Source organism: Myiozetetes cayanensis, unplaced genomic scaffold (genome assembly GCF_022539395.1).
Source record: "Myiozetetes cayanensis isolate MyiCay16 unplaced genomic scaffold, myiCay2020 scf3, whole genome shotgun sequence".
NCBI classification, from domain to species: domain Eukaryota; kingdom Metazoa; phylum Chordata; class Aves; order Passeriformes; family Tyrannidae; genus Myiozetetes; species Myiozetetes cayanensis.
The window spans coordinates 40,881,476-40,898,226 of record NW_026087521.1 but is presented as its reverse complement, the minus strand read 5'-3'; the positions used below and the strand labels follow the sequence as shown (position 1 = coordinate 40,898,226).

General features: G+C 36.0%; 1 protein-coding gene across 2 annotated transcripts in view; it reads right to left on the bottom strand.

Moving 5' to 3' along the window:
• The window catches only part of TMTC2 (transmembrane O-mannosyltransferase targeting cadherins 2), a 244,734-nt gene that overhangs the window by 35,551 nt on the left and 192,432 nt on the right, over positions 1 to 16,751 (bottom strand). Inside the window, exon 9 of one of the 2 annotated variants that reach the window (XM_050324145.1) lies at positions 9,087 to 9,168. The exons of the other annotated variant lie outside the window; for it this stretch is intronic. Within the exon in view, the coding sequence (XP_050180102.1) occupies positions 9,087 to 9,168 (82 nt within the window). The remainder of the gene's footprint in view (positions 1 to 9,086; positions 9,169 to 16,751) is intronic. 2 annotated transcript variants of the gene reach the window in all.

Genomic DNA, 16,751 nt, shown 5'->3' with positions numbered 1-16,751 from the left:
AACTCTCTATCATCTATAATTGTCTTTCTAAAATGATCACAAACGTTTGTAAAGAGGCACCATGAACAATTTAAAAGCCATACATCTGAACTGGTAGAAAGGTATTAATTGGTTGGGATATGTCTATGTGTAGTAATCTCTTATGTTCAGAGCACAAAGGCATTAGTGTGTTCCTCTAGAATGGGCTTAACTATTCCTTGTAGGCATTATGAACTTTTATTTTACTAGATAAAAGTGCAATTTGCTTATTTTACTAGATAACAGTGCAATTTGCACCAATCTTTCTTTAGTTGAAATGTTCTCTTTTTCACTCACTGGTAAATATTCAAAGGTACTTTGTCCCAGAACAGAGTAGATTTCTGAAATAGCTCATCTTGTTGCTATTGCTTTTGAAATGAACCATCTTGAATATTCTCAGAATACCATTGGTTCTGCACTTACTCATATTTCAATGACTTAGACTAGTGTGCTGATATCTTTAGTAATCCAAGCAAAGCTGAGTAAACTGTCTTCTGAATAAGAATGTAAAAACTTCGAATAGTATCGTAATAGGAATTTGCTTCTTTTAATATACATTTGTCACCATGTCTTCTGCTTCTTATCCTCTTCAAAAGAGTTTTCTACTTCCACAACATGAAGAGTGGCTCTATCTAGACTCAGCTGTAAAAAAAATAAACTTCACTAGAAGTTCTTTCAGCATATTCAATACTTAATATTTGAAGCTGAATATGTACTGGTGCTTTCAAAACATTTCAAGTTTCAGCAGAAACCAGGAGGGATAGGGTTCTGGCTGAACCAATGCACTGTATTTTGCCTTTGAAGCACAGTAAGCATTCAAGATCATATCTTGAGAACTGAACTATATCCTCAGTGGTATGAGCAGATCCATCACTGAAGTCTGCTGCACTTCAGCTGCTGTGACAATGCAGAGCAAAAGAGCAGATGCAACCAGAGATTTCTAAATGGAAAACTGAAATAGCATTCTGTGGAATAAACGAGGAGAGACCTTGTCTGCAAGTTGATTTCCAAAGCTTTTAAGGTCTTGAATCAATGTTGCAAGATGCAAAGTCAACAGACATGACCTAATGCAACTGTTTCCTTTAAGAGTTTCAAAACAGATTCATTGGCTGTGAACTAGAAGTTCCCAGAGCAAGGGAATGTTTGAAAATCTGCTTTCCAGGCCTGTTAAGACAATTTCTTGCTCAATGTGCTGGTTGTGACAGGAGAAACAAAGACAACTTACATCACAATCACCTAAATGGTAGAGGCATTTCATTTTTTGCTGCTCCTTATATGCCATTCCATCTTAACCTAAAGCTGTTCTCTTGGTTTCTTGCTGGAAAGAATTCTGGAGACTTTATCCCTTCAATTGGTTCCCATGGAGAAAATTACTCCATGCAAATAAAATATTTAGAAACACTATGCAAGCCAGTGGGTGCTTCAATATCAGAATATGCACTGGCTCAGAAAAAAACTTCATTAGCCTTTTTCTTTGTCTGAAAAACTTATCTATTGCAGTTGTGCTAAATGTGCCCTGGATGTCATCCAGAGCATGATCAGAGATAAAGAGAAAAAAAATTAACTTGCAAACCTTTGGGACTTGATGACTGAACCTGTGACCACATCTGGATCACTAGAAGCTCTCACTAAAACAAAAGATTAATGATGAAAATATAAACTACAGGGACCTCGTGATTTACAGATACTGAGGAAGATTCTGGACCTTATGTCATTTCCCAAACACCTGGTGGTCTATAAGTTTGCATATGTGAAATCTGCATGGGAAAAAACTATCCTGTTGCTCCTCTGTAGCAGCTTAGGGTTATCTCTACAAAAATCCTCATGAGACAATATTCATAGATCAAAACATGATCATTAGCAAAGAAGTCTCCAGGGTTGTTTGTGTCACAGGCTTTTCCAGTTCCTGCAGAAATTCTACATTCTGGCAACACAGAAGAAGCACAAAGCCACATTTCTAGACCTGTCTCTGATTTGCAATATCTATACCATATCTCTTGAGCAGTCTAGTATATTACGCTGAGGAAGCAGAGTCAACCACATATTTGAGATGTCATAATGATCAGATTTAAGGATAAACTCAAGGGAAGAGGCAGACTAAATGGAAATTCCACAGCATTTAAGCTCGGTGACCTAGCTGGTTTGGAAATCCTCCATTGCATTCTACCTCGGTGACTGGTACTAAAGAAAGTTTGGAACAAATAGTTATTATAGTGGTCTGTAATAATCTTCTTTTAATATTTTGTGATAGCAACAGCCTAGAGAGCAACAAAAAGGACTTCAGGTTGGTGGATTCTTCTGAATAGCTGAGCTTCTGGCATATTTTCCGGTTTCAGTTTGGAATTAAGAAATACTGTCTGTTAGTTCTAGGTAAGATTTTCTAAAATCAAAGTTATTACAGAGAGTACTAGAAACAGAAAGGTCAGAAGTTTAATCAAGCTTTCTGCAAGACAGTTACATCTCCTTCTCATTTTGGGTCTGGGAATCCTGCCTTCCTGTAACTACGTTCACTGATATTGTAGGAGGAGCCATACGCCAAAGTCAGGACCCTAATTTGATGACACTGTACGCTCAAGACAGAGAGACCATTTCTCCAAAGACCACATATGTTCTATGAACATGTATTATTTGAGTATCATAAACCTGTTTTATAGTTTCCCTACAAAATCATTGTATATTAATGTTAAGATTTCCAAAAGATTTAAAATGGAAAAACCCCTTTCCTTTGCAGAAAAGTTAAAGACCATGTATTGGGAAGGCTGGCCAAGTGACTTAGTGATGGACATACTACATCTGGTTGGCTTTGACTCCATCTCATCAAGGAATTTAATTTCTCAATATATAATCACCATGTAGGATCTGGTGTTCCCAGTGTAACAGATCCAAGCACTCTTTTATTAATCATTTGGTATATATTGCACTTAGCTAACCTGTCAGAAATGGGACAATTCATTTACTGGAATTATAGATTGTGAAATTTTATTCATTTCACTGACAAGGATAAAAAAAGACCTTCCTATGGACTAGGGTGACATTTCTTCCATCAACATAAAACTCTCCTGAAGAAATTAGTAAAATTTCATTAGTAGGTCATGGTTGATGTTTCTGTTTCTCACAAATACAACACTGATATTTTATTTTTCTTAAGTACACTGTTTTTTTTCTTCATAAGACCTTTTCCTTAAATATGTAGAAGAAAAATAAAGCTTTCCTAAGCTACTCTTCACTCAATGAAGAGCAAAGACACAAAGCTCCAGCACTGTGAAAAATGTGACTACATGTAAATGTTGACTCCACCACCTATCTGGGCAGCCTGTTCCAATGCTTGACAACCATTTCAGTGAAGAAATTCTTGCTCTTGTTTTGTTGCTAGTTGCCTGGGAGAAGAGGCCAATCCCCACCTGGCTATGACCTCCTTTTAGGCACTTGTAGAGAACAATAAGGTCTCTCCTGAGCAACCTCTTCTCCAGACTAAAAAGCCCAGCTCACTCAGCTGCTCCTCCACTGACTTACTCTCCAAACCCTTCACCAGCTCTGTTGCCTTTCTCTGGACATGCTCCAGCACCTCCATGTCTTTCCTGGAGTGAGGGGCCCAGAACTGGACACAGGGGTACAATCATTTCCCTGGTCCTGTTGGCCACACTTCTTGATATAGGCCAGGATGCCCTTGGTCTTCTTGGCCACCTGGGCACACTGCTGGCTCATGTTCAGACAGCTGATGACCAGCTCCCCCAGGTCCTTTTCCACTGGGCCTCTTTCAGCCACTCTTCCTCCAGCCTGTAGCGCTGTAGGGGGTTGTTGGGACTGAATTCCAGGACCCAGCACTTCACTTTATTACACCCCAGTCTAAGAGGAAACACCTAAAAAGAAAACTGAATTCACATCTATAAATATATGAAAATCCTCACACTCACTAAGACATCTAAGTGTATGACTTAAAAATTGAAAAAAATGGTGCTTGAAAATTCACTGCTATTGTATTTCAATGCAATTTATTTTGAAACTTAAATCACAGTGATTCCAATTAATTTTCAGGCTGTGATACAGGAGTGGTGAGGCAGTTATCTTTGAAAATAACATAGATACAGAGTGCTCATCAACTTAGATGAAAATTTAGGCATCAAAAAGGGCTAAAAGCCCTCTACAGAAACAGTGATTAGAAAGACATAGTATGAAACCAAAAAACAAATACAGCAGTCAACAAGTTAAACTTGTTTAAAAAGAAACAGATAATATAAGAAAACCTATTAAAATAACTCCTAAATTATTCCAAATTCAAAAGTGAAAGACAGTGTTAAAAAAAGTATATTTGGGAACCTGTTAATCTTTCTTCAATGAGAGTATAGCTAATGCACTTCAGTTTTATGTAATCTGAAAGCCTTTTCTTCATTTTGTTTTATATCTGTAACTGGGAATGTACTGAAAAAGGCAGATGATCAATGTGAACTGCCTAATTAAGTGAATGCATAATTAATCTAATGAGAATAATCTATTTTTATAACAAAAAAGGAATTGTTAAACAATTTAAAGTTATTAGAAACAATGTATTATTCAAAGGAAACTATTTTAAAAGGAGGTCTCAACAGTGATTAATAAAACAGAGTTAATTTGAGCATCCCGTTGGGTTCTAGACTTTCCTATTGCAATTAATCCATTACAAAAGTAAGGGAGAAGGGACCTCTGTACAGACATTTATCTTGAAACCTCACTGCTTCTTTCCTTTTCTCTTTTTTCCCCACTGCACTTTCGTTACGTTGGAGAGAGGCAATTACATGCACTTTAAGAGGCACAGTGGTAAAACCTATTTTTAGGAAACAAGTAAAATGAAGCATGTTTTAGTTGTGCGGGTTTGGTGGGATTTTTTGTGTGTTTGTTTGTTTGGGTTGTTTTTTTTTTTTACTTTTAGACAACAAATTATAAATTAAATAAGACAGTTCTGGAGGTAAAATCTTTGCACAACAAATATCACTGTACATTAATGGTGTCTTTTTGTTTAAGGGAAAGCTAGTGTAGAAGGCTTTCAACAATTTCAAACTACTCAATTACACTGCATCCTACTAACTGAAGAATTTATTTTTGTTTCTTTTCAAACAGATGAGCTCTTAAGTATTTCACTGTTTGAAATTCCCCTCATCTCTGTGCACTGACAAATTTCATACATACATAATCTTTCTTCAACTTCTGCTGAGATAGGCTCAGTGCAGATACCGAGACTTCCTTTGCGGATGGTCAATACTACATCCAAAACTAAAGAGTGTCTGGGCCATAAGGGCACTGATCTGACCTGACTGAACATTCTTATGTTTGGCACATTTGTTAATGACTTTGAGGTGCTGACTCTTTAGATGCCATTATGTTCTTAAAATATTTAGAAGAAAGTTCCTTTGGACTTGTTTAGTTCATAGGTACCTCTTTGTGGTTTCTCGGATTGACTTGGATTCATCTCGTGTGACCATAGGCATTTAATTGAGACAAGTAGTTCAGAATGAATCTCTTCTATGTCAATGGAGACCAATTCTGTTATCAATCTGTTAATGACAAGCTACCAAGGTCTGGCAGGATTCAAAATTGCATACTTGAGTTAGCTCCTCAAAGTAAAGTGGGATGCATGAGAGCCAATGTCTTAAGTAGATGTGGTAAGATATTTTGAAGTAAACTTTCCCAGAGGAAAAATAAATGAATTAAAAAATAAATAATTTACTAAGTTCAACCTGTTTCAGTTAAAACTGTTCACTTTAAGTCACCTTTAACAAATATGTATTAAAATATCCAATTAAGTCTCAAACTTTTCCAGAGCATTCAAATTTAGTATCCAAAACAATTTCCTCCAATGTTTTAGTTCAAAAACTTGTATGTTGTGCCAAAAATAATACTTTAATTGAAAGATAACTAAAAAATAAAAAAAACTTATATTGGTGCTTCTGCACTCCTTCCTCTGTCATTTTTTCTTCTTCCTGATTCATATGAATCTCTCTTTCATCTGTGAGGTGCTTTGGGGAGCATGCTGTATCATATCACTCATCAACATTCACATATTTGTAATGGTTTTCCACAAAGTTCAGATAACTGGTATATGAGAGGGGGAAAAGAAAGAAGGGTCAAGTGAGCAGCTGTCTGCATTTCAGTCTGAAAGGGGACTGTGATCCTCTCTGGTCACTAGAGTAAAAGCCACTTTCCCTTATGTCCAATGACATGGAATCATGTCAGCAGTCTACAGGGATTTATATCTCTTCACCTTCTCCACTAGTTCTCCCTTCAGACATCTTCAAGCATAATGAGTTTGAAACACTGCTTCAAACCTAAATCCACTGAAATCCAAAGTCAGCAAAGTACCTATACAAAACTGATTATTATGATGTTAAGTTGAGAAATGTGCGGTAGTGGAATAAATACAAAACTGTTCACCTCTCTCCAAATTTTTGTGTGATCATGTTGCCTCCTGCACCAAATCATACCTAAAATTAGCTTTGGTTTAAGGTTTGAATTAAATTATAATACAAATGTAAGCTTCTTAAAAATACAGTATATTGATAGTTTTTCTCATAGCTCCAAAAAAGTCCAAAAGTTTAAAAGTCAAAAATAACATCTGCACAACCTGGGAGCACAAATTATAAGTGTGTGCAATCCTGTGTGCATTTGGAAGAAAATCTTTAGTCCATTTATTTCTGCTAATCCATCAACACACTGCTATGTCCCAACTGACCACGCTTTTCATTTGGCTGTTTTGTGAGGTATGTGTTTTTTTAGGACTGATGCCAACTACTTTATTCTCTGTTCCAACATCTTCATGATGAGAAAGAAAGTAATCTCTAAGATTTACATGCAAAATACGGATGTATTTCCCCGCAATTAGACTCCTGGCATATAGGATGTAGAATGTACCTGTGACAAGGTCCTGGAACAAATTAATGAGATAGAGAGATAAAGCTTAGTGTTCACTGGGGATTTCTACATAATATTTGGAATGCCCCTGGTAACATACAATCCTCATCAATTCAAGCAATAGGTGGAAGGGAAAAGAGAAATAAAGCTAAAAAGAAAAGAAAGGGAAAACGGAAAGAAAGAAAAGGCAAGGATAAGTGATTTCAAATTTTACATGTCCCATGCCCAAAGTGACAAAGACTTGTGAATCAGCTGTACTAAACAGACACATAACCCAAGCAGAAGTAGACCATATCTTTCTCACAGATACTTTGATATAAACATAGAATAACATCACTGAATTGGGTAAGGCGATCAGAAGTTATATAGGGAAAAAAAAGGTTCCACGTGAAGAGCTCTCTGTGTATAATGCTCCATGACAGAGAGTTAACAGCTCTACAGAGAACCTTCTTGTGTCTATTGCCTTTGAGCATCACATTTTACTATGCTGTTATTCCACTGACTAAATTTTGCCCTTCACTCCTGAACTGCTGAGTAAAACCTCACTTATGTTGCAGTAATGACCTCGGTACAAGGACAGAACCCACTTTTTGAATGTGGAAGACATCAAAGGAAAAGTTTGCTAATGCTTTTAGGGAATAATCTCATTAGGAAACCACACACCCTTTTAATATTGTCATATGATAATGAGTCAGTCAATGTATCAGACATGAATGATGATTTCAATAACCGTGGTTTTAGTTTATAGGGCACTTGAAAATGAGACAGAGGGAATATTACAGGAAAGGACAGGCAAACTGATGAAGTAAGGAAAGAGAAAAAGAAAACAAGTCTAGATATGTAATGAAATACACACAATCCTAATGTCTTTTGCTGAGATATATTGTTGAGACCTACCTTGAATTTGTATGCAATTAAAAGTTCCTAATAACTAAGGATAGATTTCTTAATAACAAAGGTTGGAAGGGGTTTGAGTAGGATTCCAAGAAATAATCAGCCATAACTTTTCCTCATTGTCCTGAGGTTTCAAGTATACTTATATCCAATTGAAATAATGGAACTTATGAGCAAAAATACCCCTATCAGATTTACCTGCACAGCCATAAATAGAAGACAAGGCCACTAACTGCAGTGTTTCATAATGCAAAATAATGCAACAGTGGGTTACATTAATTTAAATACAATTACATGTTCTATGTCCAAAGTTTGATTCTGGGAATTTAACATACAGAATTTCATACTGCATGGGACCAAACAGAAATACACCACGTGAGCAATTCAGACAAAGATATCACACAGAGTGAAAGCATGATTATTATGTGAGATTAATTTTCCCTTTTGGTCACTCATTTTTATATATTTTACATTTGCTAGTTAGAATCAGAAGAGGAAATTAAGACAATATACAAAGACATATATAGTGCACATGTGGTTCCCTACCTTCTTCCTAAACTAAGATGAATCTTATTATTTACTTCTATATTTTCCAATTGGGAATACTTAGCTTGCATTTAAGATTTGTCTATTATCAGCTTTAAAATACAGTAAGAATTAGTCCATAAAGATAAATAATTTTATTTCTCTGGGACTAAACACATCTGGAAATATTTTTTGCATCATCTAGCAAAAACAATCCAAAGTTATAAAGATACCTTCAAATTAACTGTGTGCCATAAGCACATGCATGGCTTAGTAGGAAAGATATGGCCAAAACTCATCAAAATCTTTTGTAATGCTTAGACATTTCAAGCCAAGAAGGTGCTGGGCAGGAGCTAGATGTAAGGCCCATAAGACACTTTGATATATAGAACTCAAGCACACTGAAGTAAAACTTCTGGTTGCCCACCCACCAGTAACCAGCGAAGTTAGGCCAAAACTGTTAACAGTAATATTCCAGGCCATGAAACTTTGACATATGGCAATAGTCACCTTTGTTCTTTCCCAGAGAGGCAGCAATACTGAAATTCCTCTCACAGGAGGAAAGCTATGCAAAATATGAAATTCTTCGCCTCTCCCTCTACACTGATTAACAAGCTGAAATGGAGATGAAGTTATACATGGTAGATTAGTTTCTTTCCCTTTAAAGAAGATATTTTGCCAGTAGCATTTTTCAAACCTTTAATCACTTGGAGAGATTAACAGCAAGCCTGGAATACGTGTGGAAACCCTATCTATCTGAAACATACCATAATGCATGTAGCAGTTTCCTTTGGTAGGATCCAGCTGAATAGCCTTCATGAAGTACTTTTCTGCCTCACTCTTGCGTCCCTTAAAAAAAAGGGGGGGAAAATTATTTTAACAGTATGTCACCATGGAGCAATCATGTACAGTTAAAATTTCCAACTTGAGAGGCACTTGAGAAAAACAACTACTATTATCACTAGATTTAACCTAAATAAATATGAATGTTTAAGTGCTACAGGAAGTTTTGTGGTCAGCTACTTATGCTGCAGATCTCTAGATTGAGGAAGAAACGTGTCCAATATCCTCAATATCCAAGAAGTAAGGAAGCAGTAGAAATGTATTGCAAAAAATATTGTAAAGGGCTTTGGGTGAACACCAAGCTCCATGCTACTCTTCTGGACAAGCATTACATTTACCCAAGGTAAAATCAGAGAGGAAGGTAGGACAGAGCTTTAGTTCTGCTTTAAAAAAAAAAAAAAAAACAAAAAAGTGTGTGTGTGTGGAGGGTGAGGAAACAGCATGTTTTGTTCTATTAAATCACAGAATAATAGAAACGATCATGTTGGAAGGGACTCATAAAGACCACCGACTCCAACTCCCTGCTCCTCACCAGACTACCTAAAACTAAACCATCCCTTTGACTAAGAGCATCATACAGATACTCCTTGAGCTCTGACAGGTTGGGTGCTGTAGCTACTTCCCTGAGTAGCCTGGTCCAGTGACCACTCACCTTTTCAGTGAGGAACCTTTCCCAAGGTCCAACCTGATCCTTCCCTGATATAGTTTCATTCCCTTTCCTTGTATCATAACTATATACACAGCCAAAGGTAAAGTTACCACAAACAAAATGGTCAGGAAAAAACAAACAAACAAACAAACCAAAACCCTAACAGAAATTATGGTAAAAAGACCCACATCTTCTAAGACAGGTTTCCTTATCACTGAAATCACCAAACTACTAAAGTTGCATTACTCTACACAAGTGCCAGAGCAGATCCATTAGTTGTCATTATTCTTGAAGAAAACAGCCTAGTCTGACACACACATGAATCACCATCACATGTTCAGTAAGATACCTGTGACCCATTTAACACTATCCCCATGAAATTAGTTGCTGTGGTTTTATAAAATAGAAGGCCTCCAGAATGGTCTGCATCTCTCAAGTTGCCTTGAGTGTTATTTCTCAGATATAAGCCTATAGGCTTTCTCAAGTTTTGTGGTCTGGAAACAGGCATGGCAAACCTCCTTCACTATCCCACAAGTTAACATAGGAGTAATAACGAGGTCTGTTCATGATTACAGCTGCTCCAGATTCTCAGTATTTTCCTCATGGGTCTTAGAGACAATAAAACAGAGAGAAGGAAGTTGTGCAGCACACTAAGAACTATATCAAGACCAGGTTCCATCAAAACTATCATAGAGGCCATATTTCAAGAGATCATCCTGGCATAGATATGAGCAGGCTTAACAGTATTCCAGTTTCACAAAATGAATGTTCATTGGAGGTAAGAATTTAGCCTTATTATTTAGTAAACTTTCTTTGGCAAACCCATATTCCTTAAAGCCAAATCCACATGGCACAAGGTTCCTGCCAACCAAACGGTGCAACTACATGATAAGAGTACATTATCTTATCCTGCAGTGGCTCATCCCTGCTTTAAAAAAAAGCCAGCCAACCAATCAACCAAAAGGAAAAAAAAACCAAAACAACAAACCCACAAACAAAAAGCCTAAAATAAAAAACCATATGACACATAGCGCAGAATTATTTTTCCTCTTCTATTAGTGCAGTAAAGATACATCTATTTTTTTTAAATAGCATACAACTCTAGATGAGAACAAAAACTGAAGAAGAAAATAATCATCAATTGAAAACACAATGCAAATTTGGGTCACTATAAAGTAATTATTCAAATTAAAATACTTGGTGGTGGGAGGTGTTAATCAAAAACTCACTTTTGCATATTTAACTCCAAGGTTGGCACATTTCGGTCTGGCAAAAGTTACAGTGGCATATCTAAGTCTAGCACTGAGGTTTCAAAATGACAGGGACAAAGCATATGTATCATTGGTTCTGACAGAATGAACATCTACATATTTTGCATAATTGCTTTTTTTAACAGGCTAACATCATTAGTTTTAGCTGGTTGCACTTCTGTCTATTTCTAGAACATAAAACAACAGTTCATTGAATACAGTCACAAAATCATAGCTTCTGCCTACCAAACTACAACTAAGGTCACAAACATTTGTCAAACACAATTAATTTTTATCTACTGGAATCAGCAAAAATACATGACTGTTTTACTCTTTTTGGCACTTTCCAAATGTCAGTACCTCAGAATAGATTTAATACACATTATTTTTTGTGTCAAATGATGTAAAATCCAATCAGTTCGCAGAATCAGGCTATTTCACCATTAAAATTTAGCATTTGTCAACTTTTTTCCAACTATTCAATGTACACCTTAACTATCACAACAGAACGTACACACCATGTAGTTAGCTTGACATCAATCCCTGTCATTGTCCCTTTCTCACTGTATGTTTTCAGTGTTAAATAAAACACATGGCACAAAGGAATAAAATTCTAACCTTTAATGAAAATCCAAACAATTTTTAAACAGCTGAGAAATACCAATCTATGGCAGGGAGGCATTTGGTGTGCATGTTCACTGTTATGGATATTGACCCATACAAATGCAAGCATTGAGAGCCACTGGAAACCTCCCTGTTTCTAGCAGTAGGGTGCACAGTCATATACTGCACAATGACATGCTTTGGCAATTTTACAAAGCAAAAAAAAAAGTAAGTTTACAACTGCATGATAGCAGACTTTTTTGAAAGATAAAGAAGTTATTCTTAAATTTTGATGAAAAGACTTGATGGCTCTGAGGATCAATAATGGGATAAAAAATACCTTTAATCTGTTGATCACCAGTTTACATCCTGTCCAGGTCAGTAGCTAATGAAAAGGTGCTATCTAACAGCTACTGGCTTGCTCAGGAGAAATGAGTGGGTGGTCCTAGTCCAAGCCCTAATGGAGATCCTCTGCACAGACGTACTGGCATATTTATGGCTTTTCAGTGCAGAGACTTACGACACAGAATCATAAAACAATGAACGTGAATCTCACTGCTAAGGAAAAAAAACTTAAACATGCTTGATTTGGAAGACTGGGCTGGTATTTCCCTTACCACATCTGGACCTAAAGCACATAATGAGGACAAACTTTCAGCAGTTTTCCGTTAATAAAGAAAACTTCAATCCCCCTCTCCCATGCCCCAAAAAGGACAAATTGCCCATGATTACCATCTTCAAGCAACACCAACGAATTTAAAAGGAAAAAAAAGTTTAAGAAGAGCAGCTAAGTGACACAAGGCTCTTACAACCTAGCACACAACTTGTGTTAGCTTTCAGAAATACCTCACTCATGCAGACTTCAAATCAGAATGGCTGGTTGCTTGCAGTTTTGGAAGTCAATTAATTGTTTAAATATTAACTCAGAAGCTTGATTTTTTTAAAGACCAGTTCTTTGTAGTTGATTGCAATTGCTAATATGGTCAGACATTGCTTAAATAGGATTTTTCTACAAATGACTGTTATGATCACCACGATAAATGAAAGAGAGCTAGCTAAGGGCAGCTGATACATTAGTGAAGACTTTATTCTTAAAATACTAAAAAACTGAGGACAAAACTACCATTTCAATATTCACCCCAATTTTTTTTCCTCACTATGCTGGGAAACTCTGCCAAATTCATGTTGAGGCAGCTGTTGTACTTCAGGTTGCTGGAGGCCCAGGGACCCTGAAATGGCAGTAAAAGTAAAAAATACACCTGAGTAGCTCTGAATAACCCTCTTGTGGAAACTATGATGACACAGTGACAACCAGTAAGTAAGGTGGTTCAACAAATTAGGTGGTCTCTGCAATTTGAACCAACTTTATAAGTCATAAATATTAATCATTCTTCAAAGTTTACAAGGGTTTCACCAATAGGACAGAGACTTCATTCTTCAACATAGAGGTTTTTTCTGAGCTTTAACTGGTAATTATGTGATTGCATTTGCATCACAAATGGAGTTGACTGTCATTCTCCATGTCTGCTCAATGTATTTTTTTTTTGGCAAGTATTCACATTTTTAATTGAATTGTGAAAAGATTTCTTAATGGAAGGTTGATTAAGCTGTGGACACTAAATATAGGAAAAAAACTATTTTACATATTTTCTTCTTCCTCTCTAGGACATTTTAGAGTCACAGACAGACTATGTAAGGATAGTAAAAAGGTCTGAACTGAACCTGTGATTTCCTTTCTATGTTTCCTTAAGTTACTGCAGACCAGCATAACTGTTTCATAATCAGTTCCTTTCAACTTACAAAAGTTGTGATAGGACAGGGAAAACAAAATTCAATTGATGCAATACTGAGGAAATTAGAAATATATTCAAAAGCTTTTACTTAGCTGGACTAAGAAAACAGGAACTAGAAAGCTGTATCTTCCAATGATGTCAGTGACATAAGCAAGCTCCCCACCCCTTCTCTAAATATTAATAGTTAAGAAACAACTTTAATATCTAGTATTAGGAACTGAAGGAATTTCTTTTTTCCCTTCATTTTGCTGTTATTTCTACAACTCTTCCATTTTCACTCTAAATTACGGTTTAAATAACGTACATCATAATTTGTATGTGAAATGTTAGTGCAACTGAAAAATACAGGACTTGTATTATCAACATCAAAGGTCCAAAATTTATTTCAGGTTCTATACTTTCTGGGCACTAAGGAGATAAATCTTGCCTCTTCATCTCATCCTTATTATAATAAAATAAAAGCAACTGAACATGGCAGAGAAGCAATTACTTCTAAAGGTTAGTATCTGTCCCAGAGAAAGACACATATGAGTCAAGGTTTGTAAGGAGAAGTGAATGAGAAGCAATATATATTTCACTAGAAAAACAAATAGTTGTGGGGGGAGGAGTTTAAAGTCATGCAGAGCTATTCTTTGTCCAACTAATATCAGCAGGCTTGTAAAAGACGCTATCTCCTTAAAGTTTTACTCTCTCATACCCTTAGATGATCACAGTGAGAAACAATACTTGTACTAGTACTGGCCTCAAGCTTTGTCTCTCTAGTATGTTCAAGAACATAATATTATTTCTCTTCGGTGTAATATATTAATCTCAGCGTATGGGTGCAAGAATTGGATTACTTTGGAGGAAATTAGGTTATAAATCTGTATCTACCAATCCACAATAATTCACCATCCTTACCTTATAATAAATGTGAGGTAACTTTCTCATTATTGTACAGTGTAACACATCCACATAACTCTGTCACTGAGGTCATGACTGACATTCTCCTTCCCAGTCATTTCACTGGACCAGGGTCCTCACACGCACATGAGTCTATGCAAACTGCTTGTGTAATGTAGTACATTGCTTCTGGAAATAAGCCTTGGTAGGATCAATAAAATGTAACATCTTGTTTTAGTTTAATCCTCTACTTGCACCTTAAGTGGTTAACTTCTATCTTAATATATCACATTAGCCCTCCTTCAACCACATGTGGATTTTTGCTGAGTAAAAATCCATCTATGAGCTTCACTGAGATTCTACTGAAGTCGGTACAATTTTTCTATGAGCTAGGGTTAATTTAGAGAGTAGTAACATAAACCAGGTTCTTGAGTCTACATTTACAGGGATAATTTAAGACATGATAACCAGAGAGTTGAGATTTAAGCAGTGCCCATAGATTTTGGCAGGAATCCACTGGAACTTCAGTATTTTTGAATGTGACACCATTGCTTATATATAGATTTAGAAAGTCAAAGCACAGCTCACAACTTTACTGTCTTGGAGCATGATTGAGAGACTATTAAGGTGATATATTCTTCAAGTAAAGTATTACATATCAAATTAATCAATAATATATTAAAGCTATTTGACATCTGTTTTCTTGTTTTATGGGTCTCCTATCACAAAAAACATTCTTGTTCTATTAAAGTACCTAAAATAATATACAAAAGAAATTTAGGCATAGGATTTTTTTTCCTCTCAGAGTTTACTTTTTTTTCTTTTGGTTGTTCTGTTTGTTTGTGAGGTTTTTTGTGATTTTTTTTTTTTTTTAATAATGATATATCTAATTTTTATCTTTCTTCTGGGGGCAACTCAAAGTCTAAAAGGAATTTATGTCATGACATCACTGTGGAAACAAGAAATATTGTGAACAATCTTATGTAAACTTTTAAAGAACAGATTTCATTCTACACCTTGTGATTTATTCACTGTCTAGAGCCATATTGAAATGTTCACCTTGGTCATTAAGCTTTAGATTATTTTGTATCAAGAATATGTAATGAAATGTTAAGTAAATTTCTATATTAGTCCCTTTATTTTCCATTCAGTCTTAAACCACATTTTATATTTTCTGATAAACTAGTATGTTAATATCTACTCATATTTCACCGGCCAGTCAGTAGAATATAAATTCACTATCTTCATGTACTGTTTTCATTTAGTCCCATGAATTTCTTCAAAGCTAAATTTGGCCTAGATAATGCATTTTTCTGTGATTACTGACAAAATTACTACACAAAGAGTAATTACGGGTGACCAGCAGCTATATTCAACCATGTAACAAAACAAAAAGCTCTCTCTCGGTGGGTTGGAACTAGACAACCTTTAAGGTCGCTTCCAACTGAAACAATTCTGTGACTCCTTCATGACAGCAGTTCATCCTGTGTCAGCAATGTTCTCTATAAAAAGCTTTAAATTTATGTCGAGCAAAGCGAGAAGTTTAGGGCTCCCCTTTTCCTGTCTACAGGAAGTTGGAAACACGATACAGAAGATGAGATCCCTAAAGGAGGTTAGTGAGGGGTTATGTGCCTACATACCTGTTCCAGAGTCATTTGTGAACTAGACAGATATGTTATATTTAAATGAAAATGCTCTGCTTTACAATTAATTCTATTAAAACTGGCATGCAGCCAAGCATATGTCCTACGGGGACTGAAAAGTATATCTATGGATGCAATACTTATGGCATGCAGCCAACCTCAGAAGAAATACAAGCTCTATAGATGTCAGCTATTGAAATTTTGTAGTTCGGAAATCCTGTCATTCAGTCTGGAGGTGTTAAAGATCCAGATATACCAGATAACCATACCTTAAAAATATAGTGCTCACAGTTCTTAAGTCAATAAACATGATTTTTCACATTGACAAGGGAAACACATTCCTCCTACCCCCTACAAGTGAATTGCTTGCAGGCTGGAAACCAACATGAAAACAACTTCTAGAATTTTTCCAAATTCAGAACTAAATACAAACTTTGTGCTTGGATCAGTTTTAACCCTCCAGAGATTTCAAGGGGCAAGAAAAATCATAGTGCTTGCATCAGCCTCCAAAGGCAAACTGAATACAAGTCAGAAAAGCAGCAGTGGCTATTGCTTGGTTTAACTCAATTTCTTAGGGAGGGCATTCTCCAGGATTCAATGTCATCTACACATTTCTATGATGTGAGTTCAACTGAAATATCCAATTTTCATTAAAAAATTCTTCCTAGAAGCAGTACTTACAGCCAAGGGATTTAGTCTCCCAAAATGAAATACCTAACAGCTTTGCTGATCTAATTAAATTGACCTGTTCAGATAATGCCTTTTCATA